Genomic DNA, 17,876 nt, shown 5'->3' with positions numbered 1-17,876 from the left:
CCTCTCGGTGGGTCTCACAGTGTTGGCTGAGTGCCAGCGGTGTGCTCCTGCTTGCCTCAGTTTGCAGAACTCATACTTGGGGCTAGGGAGTGGGTTTGAGCTGCACAGTGTTGTCCCAACATCTCTGGCCCCTTCTAGATGTAGAGGACAGGGTCAGCACCATGGACAGCCCCAAGGTCCCGCCTCCCTTACGTGTGCCATAGAATAAGAGAACTAGGACTAGTCTGGTCAGGGGGGGAGGCCCTAGTCACTAATGGCTGTTCTGAGTGGGGCAGAGGGCTCTCGTGGGTCCCAGAGCAATCTTAATGCCCCAGCAGGCTTTTTGCTTCTCCTGAGTCCAGTGCCGCTTCCAGCGCTAGCCCCAGGAACACGAAGTCTAGTGTCCAGAGGCGTGCTCCTCCGAGGGCTTCCAAGCTGCCAGACTCATTGCTTCTACAATCATTGCATGTTCTTCGCTGACGTCAGTCGGAGCTGTCCTGGCGCTATATAAGGCTGGCGACAGTCCCAGGACAGACCCCGTGTTCCCCAAGGCGCCCTCAGCCCGCCCCGAGGGACAGAGATTGGAGCTCCGTCTTGCGCGGTACAGGCGCTCTCCGACAACCTGTGAGTGGCTCCGAGCGTTTGCCCAGACTCCCTTGGCATCAGGACTCTGCGCAGCTCACCCACTGCGACCTACCGGGAGGGACGGTGGGTGGAAGGGGTGGAACAGGACTGGAGCAGGGGCTGGGGCTGGAGGGCAGGCTGTGGGCACCGGGCGGCTGCCGGAGGGGCCCGGCGGGGCGCTGTGCGTGCGCGGGACGGGGAGTGCATCCCCTGCGGCTGTCCCATGCGTGCCTCACCCTGCGCTGCCCCTGTCCAGGGTCGGCGGCACCATGAGGCAGGCGGGGCTCACGGCGCTGCTGGCGGCGCTGCTGCTCCTGGCACAGCTGCGCTCCGGGAGCAGCCACTGGAGCCCGGCGGCTGCAGCGGCAGCGGCCAGGGTCCAGGACCCGAGTCTGCGATGGAACCCCCGGGCGCAGACCCAGGGCGGCGGGGCCCGCGCCCTCCTCTTGCTGCTGGCGGAGCGCTTTCCTCGCCGCAGCGGGTCCGGCGGATGGGGATCCACGACCACAGGCGAGAGGCCGCGACGGGACAACCCTCCACTGTCCATTGACCTCACCTTCCACCTGCTGCGGACCCTGATAGAGCTGTCACGGACGCAGAGCCAGAGGGAGCGCGCTGAGCAGAACCGCATCATCTTCGACTCGGTGGGCAAGTGATCGCCCAGTTTGGGACCACGAAAACTTTGACCCCTTCTCCTGCCCCGGGGCTGGGACATGAGCTACCGGAACTGATCCAGTCTCGCGGGCAGAACGGCCCAGGGACACCCTGAGCACCCTGTGTGGCTATTTTTTTAAATAAAAGTGCTGAAGAGCCTTTGGCTTCTGTCATGGAGGCGCGGCAATCACAGCAGGGTGGGAATCCTTGGGAAAGTGGGGGCCTACCAGGCCAGGGGAGGGAACAAGAGACTGCAGGGGAGGGGTTAGAAGGTCCAGGGAGGATGGCTTTCAGCCAGGTTCCTGTGGGCCCCATGGCTCCCCAAATGCCCAGGAACGCAAAGGTCCTGGCACCGCTGCACCTCTCTCCACCTCCTTCCCAGGGCACTGTGCTCACGAGTCTGCCCCTGGCAACAAGGAGGTGCCCAATAGAGGTTAATTTCATTTCCACCCCCTAATAGTCTCGGTTTCCAGGAAGGGCGGGGTCGCCACCCAAGCGGAAGCTATGGAAGTGGGCAGAGAAATGAGATACGGTCTGAGACGCAGGAGTCCTTTATTGAAGCCCCCCTCGAGACGGGGCGCCAAGCTGGGTGGTGCGGAGGTCTCAGCAGATCCGCCGCTACCCCAGCGCCAAGCTCGGGCTGCTCGATGGTGGTCGGGTCAGTGCAGGCCTGTGCCCGGGAAAGAAAGCTCAGTGGGCAGGTGCTCCAAAGCAACAAGGCAGCCCCCAAGCCCCCTCTTCCTCCCTTTCCGCAGCCACGTGGGTTTCTCCTCTACTGGCTGCCCAACTTGGTCTCCTCAAACCTCAGAGGAGCGCTCGGTGGAAACGCAAGTGCTCTTTTACGCGCCCTAGGGGGCGCTCCTTTGTGGCGCCAGGGCTTGGGGGGCACTTAAAAGGAGTAGGGGGCTCCACGGGACCTCGGGTGCTGCAGGAGAGCAAATCGCTGGAGGAGGGGCCAGGGCGTGCCAGCGAGGCCCTCCAAGCCCCTCGGACTACTCTCACCTTATGGCCCGTCTGGCCGCTCTTCCTCTGGCCCTGCACTGCCCTCGTCGCGGTCCAACGCCACCTCCTCATCCTCTTCCTCCGCGGAAGCACCTGGACCGAAGGAAGACCACGTTAGGTGGAGTCCTTGCCCTTCCTTCCCTCCCTCCTGCGCCCCTCACCTGGCTGGAAGTCGATGGTCCGCAGCATTTCAGCCACATGCTCCACGCTCACGGTGAACTGGTCCATGCTCTCATAGCCTGGCTCCGGCCGTCCTGCCAACTCCACCTTCGACATTGCCCCGACCCTGCAGTGGCCACAGCGGCTAGGCTGGCAACGCCCCAACTCCCTCAAGCCCGTCCCCAGCAGAGGGGCTGCGCGGCCCCCTCCTCTCCCTTCCCTCTCTGCCTACTCACTTATTGATCAGCTCCTTGGCCTGCTGCAGGGGAGAAAAGGAGGGTGAGAGTGAGCACTGGGCCAGCCCAGGCAAGGTCCCATTTCTGATTCTCACCACAGTCCTGCGGGGTAGGTGGGGATGCACAGCCCAGTCGTTAAGGAGAAAAAGAACTCAGAGGGGGTGACCTGCCCAAGGTGGGGAGGAAGTAGATGCAAGACTTGAACTTGCATCGCCAGGTGCCAAGGCCCCGACTCCAGGTACTGTGCAGAGCTGCCACCCTCCCCCAAGGCCCACCTGGAGGTAGAGCGCCATCTGCGGCTCCTCCATGGACTGGATGGCAGACTCCACCAGCTTAGAGGAGGCCTCCAGGTGGTCTCCGTACTGGCGGATGAGGCTGCGGACGCGCTGCAGCTTCTCCTCCTGCTCCCGTGCCAGCGCTTGCAGCAGCTCGCCCTTGCGCTCCTCCAGCACGGCGCACAGGGTCTCGAACCTCTGGTTTAACAACTGCTTCTGCCTCCGACTGTTGTCCTGAAAGACCCCGAGCAAGGAAGATAGAAGGCGTGGCTGAGGCCCCAGAGAGCGCCAGGTACATTGCTGGCTCTTCACTTAATGGAACTCACAGAGAGCCAAGTAGGAAAGTGACCCATCCATGGTTACACTGACAGAGTCAGAATTCAGCCCAGATCTTTTCGTAATAAGAACATGGTATCTTAAAGTAGCTTCATTGAATGCTATCCATATCCCTGGCCCTGGTTTTCACTTGCATTATTCCATTTAATTCTCAAAAAGACCTCATGAGGTAACCATTATATTATCATAACTATTTTATGTAGTTAAAAACAAACAAAACCACAGAGAAGTTAAGTAACTGGACCAAAGTCACAGAGCTAGTGAGCAGCAGAGCGAGGATTCAAACCCAGAAACCTGGCCAAGCACATACCACTGCGCCCAGGAGCCCAAAAACTTCCTGACCAGTTTGGCCAGAGGTCAGAGGGGAGTAGTTGTCTTGGGAGCCTGGGTCTCCAGCCCGGCCAGTCTCTGCTCCCCCCTCCCTCCCAGCCCAGGCTCACCTCAATGGTCTGGCACACCTCCTCCATCTGCGTGATCACTGCTTGCACACGGTCATTGCCTGCCACGAGCATCGCGATGCCATCACTGAGCTCACTCTGCCACATACACAGGTCAGTGCTTAGAGCTGGAGCTCCTGGTCTAGAGCTGCTCCCCTCACCCCAGCCAAGGCTGCCTAAGAGAGGACTTCCTCCTACATCCCACCCACATCAGGGCATCTTCAGAGATCTAGAAGGCTTGGAATGATCCAAAAAGTATGGAAGCGTGTTTTATGGATTCTGGAAGGAGGTGGAGAGAAAAAACCCTCCACCACCAAATGGGGAAGGAATAGACAATCTCCAAACATCCCCTAAATGCCAGGCACTGGGCTAGATGCATTATTTGTAGATTCATGTCTTCTATCAATTCTGCAAAATTCTTAGTGATTATCCATTCTCATAATATTGCCTTTTCTCCATTCTCTTTATGCTCTCATTCTGGGAATCTGATTAGACTTACATTAAGCTTTCTCCTCTCCCAGTGCTGTATTCTGGAGTTTTTTCCAGTTCACTTGTCCTGTTCACTAATTCTCTCTTCAGAGAAATCTGTCATTTAATTCATCCACTGAATGTTTCTTAAAAGTTTTTTCTTTTTCTTTTTTTGATTTTAGAGACAGCATACCATTGAATATTTTATTTCAACAATTATACTTTCATTTCTAAAAGCTCTATTTGGTTCTTTGACAAATCTGCATGGTGGTTTTTGATATTCTACAATTCCTTGGATTTTTTATTCTATCTTTTTTTAGAGACAGGGTCTCACTCTGTCATCCAGGATGGAGTGCAGTGGCACAATCATAGCTCACTGCCACCTTAAACTCTGGGGCTCAAGCGATCCTCCTGGCTCAGTCTTATAAGCAGCTGGGACTACAGACCTGCACCACCACGACAGCTGTTTTTAATTTTTTTTTAGAGGCAGGGTCACAGTATGCTGCCCAGGCTGGTCTCAAACTCCTTGCCTCAAGTAATCCTCCTACCTCAGCCTCCCAAACTGCTAGAGTTACAGGTGTGAGCCATCATGCCTGGCCTCCATCTTTTTATAAAAAGCATTCAATTTATTGTGACTTTCTATTCTTTAATTTCAATATCTAAATTCCTTGTAATTTTTGCTTCTTCTGACTTCACTCATGGAGTGCATTTCTTTGTGTAGCTCAATTTTGAGCTAATCTTTTGTTGATCTTAATCTAAGTATAAACTTGAGGGCTTAAATTGAAGATATTTTGTCATGCAAAATTTGCATTTTCTTCTATCAAAGCCAGGTGGCGCAACTGACTGCTTTAGTTCTTGGGACTCCAGTTTAACCTGGGATCTTAGGAGTCTTCCGTGCAGGATCCCTACTTTGTAGGGGTTTGGAGGCATACCCTGATCTTTCTAGCTCAGTGACAGTGCCAGCATCGGTCCTCTGGGAAATGCTGCCTTTTCTGTGTTTGCCACGCAGGGTTCTGTTTTCAGCTCACTCTCCCCTCCTCACCCCACCCCACACCCACTCGGAGATTCCTTTTCCTTCCTATGTGCTAGCCAATATCATTTTAAAATTCTGTTTTATGCAGAATCTAGTTGTGTGATAGTGCAAGGACCTTGAGAGTATCTCATCTGACATACTGAAGTCTTTGCTTTCATCTATTATCTAATTTTATCCTTTCGACAACTCTCATAAGTAGGTATTTTCATCTTCATTTTATATGTGAAGAAAATGAGGGACAGAGAGGTCAAGGAACATAGCCAAGGTCACTCACTGAGTCAAGCAAAGAGCTGGGACTTTAGCCCTGATCTGCCTGACTTTAAAACCAAGTAGAGGCCGGGCGCAGTGGCTCACGCCTGTAATCCTAGCACTCTGGGAGGCCGAGGCGGGTGGATTGCTCAAGGTCAGGAGTTCAAAACCAGCCTGAGCGAGACCCCGTCTCTACCATAAAAATAGAAAGAAATTAATTGGCCAACTAATATATATATATATATATAAATCAGCCGGGCATGGTGGCTTGTGCCTGTAGTCCCAGCTACTTGGGAGGCTGAGGCAGGAGGATGGCTTGAGCCCAGGAGTTTGAGGTTGCTGTGAGCTAGGCTGATGCCACGGCACTCACTCTAGCCTAGGCAAGAAAGCTAGACTCTGTCTCAAAAAAAAAAAACAAAACAAAACAAAAAAAAACAAACAAAACCAAGTAGAGAAACGGGCTGCCACGTGAGACCCTGTCCTAAGCCCCACTCCCCCACGCCTGCTCCCTCCCCTGCTTGATACCTTCTGGCGTTTGTAAATGGTGGGCAGTGGGGCCACCTCACAGTCCTTGTGGGCGCCAAAGACCTTGCAGAGAGAGCAGGTGGGCGCTTCGCAGCTCAGGCAGTAGATATTGATCTTCTCATCCTCATGCTCCTCGCACATGAGATGCTGCTCAGCCTTGGAGTGCAGCGGCCTGGAGGGCAGTGGGAGGGGCAGGGTGGGCCAGGGGCCAGGTCCAGGGCAGGTGGGCCCCATGACACCTTGTCTTCAGCCTGCACTAACCACCACCACCTTCTGTGCCCTGCATCAGTGCTGTGGCTGAGCAGGTGAGTGCTTCCGTGAGAGGTGGAGGAGGCCTGGATCCAAGAATAGTCTGTGTTCCAGGGGGCAGGATAGTCCCACAGGATAGGAAGTCACGAGGGCTGGCAAGGACCTTGCTGGTGGAATGCCAGCCTCTCCCCAGGAGGAGGGGGTGAAGGCGAAGCACCGGCCAGGGAATCTGACTGCACTCTCTGGGTGACCTGGGGTAATTCCCTCCCCTCTCTGGTCCAGTCCTCTCAAATCTAAACTGAAGAGGCAGGTTATTATTTCAGTCCCTCCCTCCTGGCCCTGATGGGTTCCTTGGCTGTGTCCCAGGCACTGCCCCTTAAAGAGGCGAGGGGCCCTGACAGCTCACCTGGATGACTCTTGCTTGTAAATGTCGATAATGTTCTCCACTAGCAGGTTTCGCTGCAGGCCATAGACACCATGTCGGTCCAGGACAACCTCATGCCTGCAAGACGGGCAGCGGAAACGGCCTCCTGAAGACACAGTGGTGGAGCCCCGAGATTGCCACAGAGGGTTTGAGGCCTGTGGGGACAGATGGCATGAGAGAACTGACACGGTGAGGCATAAGGGAATGGGGAAAAGGCAAGGGAAAGGTCTTGGGGGCTCGGAAGTACGAACACAGTGGAGGAGGAGACATTAGCTCTTTTCCATAGCTGAGTCCTCCTCTGAGTGTGGCTCAGGGTGGGTGGCCATGGAGATCTTACTTCCCACCTTTGCATCATTACTCAGCCCACCTCCTTGAGTGGCCCCTGCCTCCAGAGCATAGGCCAAGGCCTAGACAGGATGGAATCTCTCCAGAGGGACCCAGCCTGGAGCTATGGGGAGACACTGGCTTTGGCACAAAGGCTGAGCAGGAAATGGACTCTGAGTGGTGCATCCAGTGTCCTCCAGTCTGGGGGCCTCTTGGGGCAGGGGTGCAAGCAGAGACAAGTGCTGAATAATGGGGTTGACAAGCTATAACTAGCTAAGTAATTTGGGGAAATTGCTCCAGGGATTAGGAGTCAAGAGGCCTGGGTCCATGTTGCTCCTGATGCTTTTTTTACTATGTAAATTTGGGCAAGAGTTCAACCTCTGTAAAACTAAGGCCTAAATTGGATTATTCATTTTATATCAACTAGTGAGTATGCCAAGCAATAACTGCTAAGCTCTGGGTTAAAGATATGAACAAAATGCATCCCTACCCTAAGGACAAGCAAACAGGCAACTGCATCTAGTGGGATACGTGTTGTGATAAGGGCAAGCTCAGAAGGAAGCTTACCAGAGATGCCCATCACTTCCTCCTATTTACGTGTCTTTCTTGGAGAACCTGCACCAACCCATCCTAGAAGGGAAAGCTTGCCATGCCCCTGGCCACAGATGACTGGCTCAGAGCTGAGGATGTGATCACCTAACCCAAGCAGTACCAATCAAATGTTCTCTCCCAGGTATTTAGAATTTTTTTTTTTTTTGAGACAGAGTCTTGCTCTGTTGCCTGGGCTAGAGTGCCCTGGTGTCAGCCTAGCTCACAGCAACCTCAAAATCCTGCACTCAAGCAATCCTCCTGCCTCAGCCTCCCAAGTAGCTGGGACTACAGGCATGTGCCACCACACCTGGCTAATTTTTTCTATATATTTTTTAGTTGGCCAATTAATTTCTTTCTATTTTTAGTAGAGATGGGCTCTCGCTCTTGCTCAGGCTGGTCTCTAATTCCTGACCTTGAGCGATCCACCTGCCTCAGCCTCCCAGAATGCTAGGAATACAGGCGTGAGCCACTGCGCCTGGCCAGGAATTTGGAATTAAGACACAGGGACTGAGCTGGCTGCTGGATGTGCTGCTTAGGAACTGAAGAGACCTGTGGAGTTGGGCTAAGAGCTGGCATCCCTCGTAGCCACTCTGGAAAGTGTGAGGGGTCAGAAACTATGAATGAGAAGGCTGGTCTACAGAGAAGGAAAAAATAATCCATTTGTGGGGAGAAGGAGAGATGAAAGCCTGGCAGGGACTGCTCATTGTTCCCCAATGTTCACCCCTTCCTCTTCAGTGATAGAGGCTCTGAGTTTTAGCAAGACGCATGGCGTAAAGATAATCAATTCAAGACTTTCTTCCAGCTGAGCGTGGCCAGGCGACTGTGTTCTGGAATATAAACAGAAATGTCTTGTGCAACTTCTAGGAAGTATCTTTAATGGGAGAGGTATGTTCTACTCTCTTTTCTCCTTCCTGCTGGCTGGCATACAGATGGGTGGCTCAAACTGAAGCAGCTATCTTGAGCCAGGACGCAGTAGCCACATGTTGAGAGTGGCACGAAAAGGAGAAGGTCTCTGATGTAGCAGTCCTTGACTGCCTACCCCTACTTTCATTTAAGAGAAAGCAAACTTTTATCTTCTTCAAGCTGCTGTTATTTGGGGGCTTCTGCCACTTTCAGCAGAACTGGCTGGAAGACCACACATTCCTAGAGAGTAATGGAGAGGAGACAGCAGTCACCTATGACTTGATATATTTTTATTTTCATCTTTTTTTTCCCACTCAAAGTGAAGCAGGAAAGTAATCTTGGTATGTTTAGATGTATTTCCTACAAATGGGTTCTATGACATTCTCCAAATCCTTATGCCATACACCAACCAGAAGACAGGTGTGAACGGACCCTCATGTGTGCACAGCAACACCTCATTATGCCGAGGGCATCCAAGTCAAGAGTCTTGTTTGATCCTTCAGTAAGAAGGGATGTAGGCAAGGCAGAAAATGTGGCCCCACTGTTTAAGTGGGGCAGCTTATCTTGGGGAGAATAACTAACATGTGCCAGAAATAGCACATTTTTCTTAGGATTTCTTGAGAATCCTAAGAAGTTAACACTTTAGCCCATCATAAACATGGAACAGATTAGTTTGAGATAATCCAAGGCTGTGTTTGCACATGTGTCCTTCTCAGTGGCTAGAACTGTGTGAACATTGTTGAGTTTAGTTTAGGGAATGTGTTAAAGTATATAATCACCTAGCTTTTGTTTGCTAATACAGTTACTTTTCAATATTTAGATTCCAAGTGAGTAAGAAGGTGTTGAGAGAACTCTAGGCCTGCCAGCTCCTGAAAGGATCTCACGCATCTTTGACTTGGTGGTGGCAAGCATACAGAGGTGCTGAATGAATGTTTGGGAAGGTAGGGACCTATAACCCAAAGCAAAAATAGACTCTTAGGAAGCCTCTCTCCCTGACCTCCATCCCTCATTGACCCCTTCCTCTTCCTGAGGCACTAGTGCAGGGTTATTCATTATTTAATGTTCAACAAATGTTTTTGGTATTTTTGTTTGTTTGTTTTTGTGAGACAGAGTCTGGCTTTGTTGCCCAGGCTAGAGTGAGTGCCGTGGCATCAGCCTAGCTCACAGCAACCTCAAACTCCTGGGCTCAAGCGATCCTGCTGCCTCAGCCTCCCAAGTAGCTGGGACTACAGGCATGTGTCACCATGCCCGGCTAATTTTTTCTCTATATATTAGTTGGCCAATTAATTTCTTTCTATTTATAGTAGAGACGGGGTATCACTCTTGCTCAGGCTGGTTTTGAACTCCTGACCTCGAGCAATCCGTCCGCCTCGGCCTCCCAGAGTGCTAGGATTACAGGTGTGAGCCACCGCGCCCGCCTGGGCTACAGTGCGGTGGCATCAGCCTAGCTCACAGCAACCTCAAAATCCTGGGCTCAAGTGATCCTACTGCCTCAGCCTCCCAAGTAGCTGGGACTACAGGCATGTGCCACCATGCCCAGGTAATTATTTCTATAAATTTTTAGTGGGCCAATTCATTTCTTTCTATTTTTTTAGTAGAGATGGGGTCTCGCTCAGGCTGGTTTCAAACTCATGACCTTGAGAGATCCTCCCGCCTCGGCCTCCCAGAGTGCTACGATTACAGGCTTGAGCCACTGCGCCCAGCCTCCAGGAGCCTTTTTAAACATTTTCCTCCTAGTAGCTCCCCTTCCCTCCATTAAATGTTTTTTTTTGTTTGTTTGTTTGTTTTTAAGAGAGAGTCTCGCTTTGTTGCCCAGCCTAGAGTGAGTGCCATGGCATCAGCCTAGCTCACAGCAACCTCAAACTCCTGGGTTCAAGCGATCCTCCTGCCTCAGCCTCCTGAGTAGCTGGGACTATAGGCATGCGCCACGATGCCCGGCTAATTTTTTCTATGTATTTTTAGTTGTCCAATTAATTTCTTTCTGTTTTTAGTAGAGACGGGGTCTCCCTCTTGCTCACACTGGTTCTGAACTCCTGACCTTGAGCAATCCGCCTGCCTTGGGCTCCCAGAGTGCTAGGATTATAGGGGTGAGCCACCGCGCCCAGCCCTTCCCCATTAAATGTTAACACCATAGATACACTGTATATCTGCTTACATACCGAATGCATGGCTATGCTTTATACATAGAAGAGTAAGATTCTTTTGCTCCCCTACAAAAATCAGTATTTTTCCCTTAGGGGTAATAGCATCCTCATTGAGAATGAATGCTATATTTTAATACAAATGGTTTCCTTTATAATCATTATTTATTATATTTTATGCATTTAAAAATATTGTTTTGGACTTGGTGTGGTGGCTCACCTGTAATCTCAGCACTTTGGGAGGCCAATGAGGGAGGATTGCTTGAGGACAGAAGTTCCAAGACCAGCCTGGGCAACATAGTGAGACTCTATTTCTACAAAAAATTTTTAAAAAATTACCCTGGTGTGCTGGCATGCACCTGCAGTCTCAGCTGCTCAGGAGGCCAAGGTGGGAGGATCACTTAAGCCCAGAAGTTTGAGACCAGCCTGAGCAACATAGCAAGACCCCTGTCTCTACACAAAACTATTTTTAAAAATTAGCCAGGCTCAGTGGCACATGCCTGTAGTCCCAGCTACTTAGGAGGCTGAGGCAGGAGGATCACTTGAGCCCAGGAGTTGGAGGTTACATTGAGCTATGACCACACCACTGTACTCCTGCCTGGGTGACAGAGCAAGACCCTATCTCTAAAAAAAATAAAATAAAAAATTTAAAACTTAAGAATAAAAATATTGTACTTAGAAGAGATCCATAGGTTTCACAGACTGACAAATAGGGCCATGGCAAAAAAAAAAAAAAATTACTCTCTGCCCTGACTTCAAGTCCCTAAATTTTCTCATCACAAGTAGGAATTTTATACTCTAAGAGGTAGATGGCAACCTTCTTAACACATCTTCATAGCTGTAGGTCTCTATATTGGGCTAAAGATCTCTCAGATGACTAATATCCAGTTAGCAAAATCTTATTTTCTGCTTCTGTTTATCTTTCTATTTCAGGAATAAGAAATAGTTGATTGGTGCTATTATACACATAAATGTCTTGTAGGGAGCCAGCCCCAAGAAGTAAAATTTCATGTGCTGATGATGTGATGTGTAGAGGAAATTCCCTCATTCTAGGAAACAGAACACTTAGATTTATGTCCCTACTCTGTCCTTTTGTTTGTGTGACTAACGTTTCCTGAGTTCTCACCTGTAAAATGGAAATAACATCGATTCTATCTAGCTCAAATGGAATCATGTTTGTGAAGGTACTCTATAAATTATAAGGCACTGCACAAACACAAAGGATTGTTACTAATCCTAATCTAGACCTTAAAAACACATTACCACACAGAACCGCAGTGCGTGAAATAACTGTTCTTTCTCCACTGTGAAGGATAAGATGGAATGGAACAAATAGATGGAATTTAATTCTAGGCTATGTTCAAGGCTTTTGTGTGGCATACATGCCATGTGCTGTCTATCTTTTAGGCTGTGTGGCGCCTTCCATTTCCTTTGTAATGTTCCATAGCATCTAATAGAAATGTTCCATCTATAAAGATGCTCTGTAAATGCAGCTACTCTTGCAAACCCATATTTATCTCAGAATGTTTTCCCTCTTCCCTGGCTACCCAGGGAGATGCTAATTTGGGACCCAGGCCCATGATGCAAGGGGGCTTGTTGGAGGCCCCAACCTGATAGTCTGTCTAGTCAACGAAGGGTGACAGATCAGGCAGGTTCTGGGAGCCAGACCTTTGAAACACACTGGAGCAACCATAGAAAAATGGTGGGCAAAAAGCCAGACATTTGGAGAAAAGTGAAGAGTCATAGAAGAATCCAGGTTTCGATAAAAGCTGAGCTGTGGGTATATGAAAGATTTTGAGTGGATAGTCAACTATGGCAGACAGGACCCAGGGACGAGCCTAACACAGGGGGTTGATAACCTAGTCCCTACTGCTTGAAGGGAGGATTGATAAGCAGAAGAGTGGGCCGAGTTAGGAAACTGGTAACAGAATGGAAAACCCTTAAAAAATGGAAATGCATAAAAATATTTCTTGAATTTGCGAAACCAGATTGTTAGAATTACAAGGGATGTTAAAGACTGGTTTAAACACTGTCTCCATCTATAGATGTGGAAACAGGCTCAGAGAGGTGAGACAGCCTGATTTACATCACAGGGCAAATTACTGAAGAGGCTGGTGGGAGAACCCAGGAGTGCTCAGTCTCAGTCTAGGTTTTTGTTCTCACTAAACCAAGATTCTTTCCTACAGACGTAAGATACCTAACCCTGCTACAAGTTTAATGCAATTCACAAAATTTCAGTGGACCAATTTCTCAAAAAGGAGACCTGCCCACGGCTGGGCTGGAGAAGTCCTGGTGCCCTGGGCAGCAGGTGGAAGTGGTCAAGGAGGGAGGCGGCCTGTACCTGATGACATTTGATCCCAGTGTTCACCGATAAAGAAATGGAGTTCAGGTGGAGTGAAATGGGTCGTCTCTTTCCCAGACGGCCCCTTTGTTAGCAAAGGAGGCCCTTTTTCCTGATATCCACCACCCTCCCGCCCCCAGTCAGTTCCTTTCTAGACAGACATCCTCCAGAAAAGCTGTTCCTGAACAACCTTCTTACAAGGCCTTCTGGTCATCTGTTAAATGACAACAGGTTGCGGCTCATAAACAAGTGCCCACTGTGAAGTGGAGGCAGGTTTAAAAATAAACCTAAACCGAAGGCTTGCATTCAAGTAGTTTAGGAGTGAACAGAATTTACAAATACAGAAACACATGGGAAGATGTTTGTGTCAAAGTCCCACACCAACAGCTTTCCTTTAGTCAAAATTCTTGGTAGCTGAGTGGGAGCAAGTGTGGGGAAAGAGAGAGAAATTAGAGGGGGTTAATGTGATGTCTTGGTGTTTCATTCTGTTTCAGCTCAGAGAGAAAGAGGTGTTACAGCTCTAAAGAGAACTAGTTAAATTATGATGGCCACTATGTAAAAATATGTTCAGGGACAAGGGCCTGAAAATAATACACAAAAATGAAAATAACTGTGTTGGGGAGGTAGGATTATGGATGAGTTCCTTCCAAGCCCTTAATACTGTTCAACATTTCCAATTAAAATGTTCTAACTTTTCAAATTTTGCTTCCTGGTTGTCTATAAAATCACAATTCCCCAAACTCTTGTTTTTTGTCCATCACAGCACTTTTTAAGACAGCAAAACACTGGAAACCATCTAAATGTTTTATGGGACAGACTGGATAGGCTGTGGTCCAGTCATAACAATGAAACACAATACAGCTATTTAAAAAGGATGGCCGGGCACGGTGGCTCACGCTCTGTAATCCTAGCACTCTGGGAGGCCAAGGCGGGCGGATTGCTCGAGGTCAGGAGTTCGAAACCAGCCTGAGCAAGAGCAAGACCCCGTCTCTACTATAAATAGAAAGAAATTAATTGGCCAACTAATATATATAGAAAAAATTAGCCAGGCATGGTGGCACATGCCTGTAGTCCCAGCTACTCGGGAGGCTGAGGCAGTAAGATTGCTTTAGCCCAGGAGATTGAGGTTGCTGTGAGCTAGGCTGACGCCACGGCACTCACTCTAGCCTGGGCAACAAAGTGAGACTCTGTCTCTAAAAAAAATAAAAATAAAAAGGAAGACAGGCAGGGCGCAGTGCATCGCTTAAGGCCAGGAGTTTGAGACCAGACTCAGTAGCTTAGTGAGAAGCCCTCTCTATAAAAAGTCTAAAAATTAGTGAGGAATGGTGGTACATGCCGGTAGTCCCTGCCACTTGAGAGATTGAGGCAGGAGGACCACTTGAGCCCAGGAATTTGAGGTTGCTGTGAGCTATGAGAATGCCACTGCATTCTAGCCTGGGCAACAGAGCAAGATCCTGACTCAAAAAAAAAAAAAATTAAAATTAAATTTAAAATATAAAATAAAAAGGAAGACATAGATCTGAATGTGTGGATATAAAACAAGCACTGAGAGAGTAAGTCAACAAAGGCAGGTATAATAGGACAATAGGTCTAGTTTAAGTACGTACAACCATGCAAACGTACCTATTCACAGAAATTTTCTGGAAGTACTGCCAAGAAAGTTGGTAATGGTTACTTCCATCTGGTGAAGGAAACTGAGGGTATGAAGTGACTTTCATGATATAAACTCCTATGCTGTTTGAAAACAATATGTATATAATTAAAGATTCTAAATATGAAATACTGGTGTTACTTTTACAGTGTAACTTTCTAGGCAAGGTTCTAAGGGTATTCTTCCTAAGGGGTTTGAAGACAGAGGGACCAAAAGTCCTATTCTTGTCCCCATACTTAGAAAACAGACAATCTGATTATGCCTAGAGTTGTCAAAATGTGGAGGCAATGTGTGAAAAAACTAAATATGCTCATCTTTCAGAGGGAGATCTACTGAGATATATTGAGATGTACATCTCTACATGCAGCTGAAGAACTGGGCCAGCCTCCCACCAGGCCTCCCAAATTAAGCAATAAGGAATGAGCTGTTCACTCTTCTTTCTTTGGAGGGCCTAGGGGTGCTCTGTAGTTTAAAAGATACCCATCACTCCAGGTTCACAGAATCATCCCAAAGCCTTAGGAATCATGCATCTCCCAAATATTCTCCACAGGGTTTGCCCCAAACCATTCCCAGGTCTCTCTGGGCCCAGGTCAGTATTCTAGAACTTTCTGGAACCAAAACAGTGTGATTGGATACAGAGGGCTGACTTGAACAAGGAGGTAACTTAAACATCTTCTAGCCTCCGTGTATGGGGCCTATTCCTGTTTCTCTCTGCCAGATGATACCATGTGGCTTGCACGTTGACATTCTGATCTCTTTTCTACAGGATACTTGTTCAAGTCATCCCTCTGTATCCAATCACACTGTTTTGGTTCCAGAAAGTTCTAGAATACTGACCTGGGCCCAGAGAGACCTGGGAATGGTTTGGGGCAAACCCTGTGGAGAATACTTGGGAGATGCATGATTCCTAAGGCTTTGGGATGATTCTGTGAACCTGGAGTGATGGGTATCTTTTAATGTATCTACAGGATACATTACCTTAGCTTTCAACATTTCTCTTTGCTTTCACATATTTCAGGTTCTAATGAGGATATTTCACTATAAATTCATAAGAAAAGGTGGCAAAAATCTTTCTGTCATTCCTTCCTGGGTGCCTCAGCCTAAAGGATCTTTAGGGAGTTACTTTATTTTTTTATTTTTTTGTGTGTGTGACCTCATTTGGAAATATAGGGAGTTACTTAGACCAAGGGAAAAACCAAGATGGTGGGCAAGTGGTCGCCTCTCATACAGGACTTGATGCCCAGGATCAACAGGCACAGCATTCAGTCCAGGCCCCAGAGGGGGAAATCTCCTGGCTGAGATACTCTGTGGCCAAATAATGATAGGTTTGGATACTTAGAAGGAGACAGGAAGGGGCCACAATGGGAAGATGGCAGGAGAGACAACAGGGTGCTGGACACCTGGTGAGGACTGCAGACAGCAGATAGACATGGGGTGGCTCACAGGGAACTGCATGGGATGGTCTGACTTAGCCAGCCCAGTCTTTTCCCTAAACATGCCGCCCCAAAGAACTTAAAATGGGGGAAATATTTTCTTGGTTAGGTTAAAAATCATGTGTTCAACACATTTCGTTCTAATTTCTGATACAGATGAAGAATGCTAGTTCGTGATGTCCCTTATCACTGACATGCATATTAAGCCAGCCGGCTCTGGTCTGTTCAGGGTTTTCACTTCATTTGCAAGGCCTCTTATGCATGTTTGCCTTTGCCCCTCATTTTCCCTGACCTCCGTGCCATTTTGTCAGCTTACTAGAACCTCCACCAGGGGCACAGGGCAAGAAAAAAAAACAAAACATTTATAAACGATTCTGGTGTATGCTGCTTTCATTTTTGAAACCAGTGGCTAAACTGTTACCTGTGAATTTGATTAGTTATGCTCTGCTCCGTGACCACAAATAAACCAAAACTGGCTGTAATTCTGGGAAGTAAAATTTCTTCTCTGCCTTTTCCTTGCCTGTCAAATGACCTCAATACCTTTTAACCTATAGGTCTCTTTACTGAACAGCCTGGAGAGGACACAGGTATGAACTGAAGTTGGGAAGAATTCCCAGTATCCTGCCCACTCTCTCTAACTCTGCCCCCTAAAGTGAATGCATTGAGCTTTGCCTTAAGCATAAATAGTTTCACTGTCATTATGGAGCTTTCTCAGAGGCTTACAGGGTTTTGTTTTGTTTTTTTAAATGTTTCATTATCTCATTGATCTTTTCTCCTGATTTTCCACAATTTTCCCAAAGTCTGAAACTCTGAACTGGAATGCAGAGTCTGGCACAGGCTCTTATGGAGCTGGGTATAGGATCCCTTCCCTCCCAGTATCTACTGGGTCTCTTTCCTCAGTAGGTCCCAGCATTCCAGCTGCTGTCTGTGCACAGCACTGTCTGGCTGGACCTGCCAGCCAGCAGAGCAGCTGCTGACTCATGCTTGCTTTGGGATCTGCTAGGACCTCTTCAGCCACAGCAGCCACCCACCCACCTCACAGAGCCCTCCACCCATCACCTTCTGGGTTCTCAGCTCTGACCTGATCAGACTCCCACAAGTCTGTGTTGCTTTACCTGGCCCTGCCCTGTCCCCGGAGCCCACCTGGAAGACGTCGTTGGCACACTTCCGGCACAGGTTGTGTTGGCAGGGCAGGATCACCACCGGTTTGGAGAACATCTCCAGGCAGATGGGGCAGATGAGCTGCTTCTCCAGGTTGTCCATGCTGTGTGCATCCCCTAGCAGCGGCTTGAAACCCACTGTGAAGTTCATCCCCTCAGTGATCGTACCTACCCTGGACTGGGCCCCGCTCCTGGCCTTCTCTCACTGCCTCTGGACCCTTCCTCGTTTACTTTAGACAGTCTGTGGATTCTTATGTTCCCTCCGTTGCTCACTCTTGAAATAACTCTGCTATCTCTCCTGTCCCTTCTTCTAACAACTCGTCTCCTCCTCAGATAGCTGTCTCCAGACACTTCTCTGTCTCTCCCTATTCTTTGCTCTGTACCCCGGCCAGGCACCTGTGGTTTTATCTATCCCTCCCTTCCTGTAAAATTCTCCTTTTGTTTTCTAAATGACTCTCTCTTGTTCACTCTGTGGGCAGCACTGTTTGTCCCTTACTCCCCAGAGAGGAGATTAATTTTACTGTGGGGGTAGGGAGACAAGGGGCATCTGTGTGACATTCCAACTCCCAATTTAGCTCATGTAAGGCGAGCCACAGCTGTCACCGAGTGAGTGACCCTGACTCACTCAGGAATGGGTGACTGACTCTCTTGAGCAAGAGCAGAGGTGAGCACCACTGCTCAG

The 17,876-nt window shown here is 48.9% G+C and overlaps 2 protein-coding genes across 3 annotated transcripts; one reads left to right on the top strand and one right to left on the bottom strand.

Moving 5' to 3' along the window:
- Window positions 1-31: 31 nt before the first annotated feature.
- Window positions 32-1,416, top strand: UCN (urocortin). Its single transcript, XM_012788261.2, has 2 exons — window positions 32-603; window positions 860-1,416. Exon 2 carries the CDS (start codon window positions 873-875, stop codon window positions 1,257-1,259), a length of 387 nt encoding a protein of 128 aa, XP_012643715.1. The 5' UTR covers window positions 32-603; window positions 860-872; the 3' UTR covers window positions 1,260-1,416.
- A 376-nt stretch (window positions 1,417-1,792) lies between these two features.
- Window positions 1,793-17,740, bottom strand: TRIM54 (tripartite motif containing 54). 2 transcript variants are annotated; one of them, XM_012788254.2, is made up of 9 exons: window positions 17,178-17,740; window positions 6,633-6,805; window positions 5,978-6,149; window positions 3,706-3,801; window positions 2,930-3,163; window positions 2,655-2,674; window positions 2,421-2,545; window positions 2,260-2,352; window positions 1,793-1,927 (listed from the first exon to the last, which is right to left on the bottom strand). In XM_012788254.2, exons 1-8 carry the CDS (start codon window positions 17,343-17,345, stop codon window positions 2,261-2,263), a joined length of 1,080 nt encoding a protein of 359 aa, XP_012643708.2. In that variant the 5' UTR covers window positions 17,346-17,740; the 3' UTR covers window positions 1,793-1,927; window position 2,260. The 2 variants fall into 2 exon arrangements, with proteins under 2 accessions (XP_012643708.2, XP_012643707.2); XM_012788253.3 differs by having other exon boundaries at window positions 2,655-2,677; window positions 17,178-17,739.
- Between the last annotated feature and the right edge of the window lie 136 nt (window positions 17,741-17,876).

Source organism: Microcebus murinus, chromosome 3, assembly GCF_040939455.1.
Source record: "Microcebus murinus isolate Inina chromosome 3, M.murinus_Inina_mat1.0, whole genome shotgun sequence".
NCBI lineage: Eukaryota > Metazoa > Chordata > Mammalia > Primates > Cheirogaleidae > Microcebus > Microcebus murinus.
Note: the sequence above shows the minus strand (reverse complement) of the source record. Positions and strands in the feature narration are given on the sequence as shown.

Coding starts and splice junctions, on each gene's coding strand:
- TRIM54 (XM_012788253.3), bottom strand. CDS start 17,345: ATGAACTTCACAGTGGGTTTCAAGCCGCTGCTAGGGGATGCACACAGC. Junction 6,806..17,177: donor GTGCCAACGACGTCTTCCAG/GTGGGCTCCGGG, acceptor CTGTCCCCACAG/GCCTCAAACCCTCTGTGGCA. Junction 6,150..6,632: donor TACAAGCAAGAGTCATCCAG/GTGAGCTGTCAG, acceptor ACTGCCCTCCAG/GCCGCTGCACTCCAAGGCTG.
- UCN (XM_012788261.2), top strand. CDS start 873: ATGAGGCAGGCGGGGCTCACGGCGCTGCTGGCGGCGCTGCTGCTCCTG.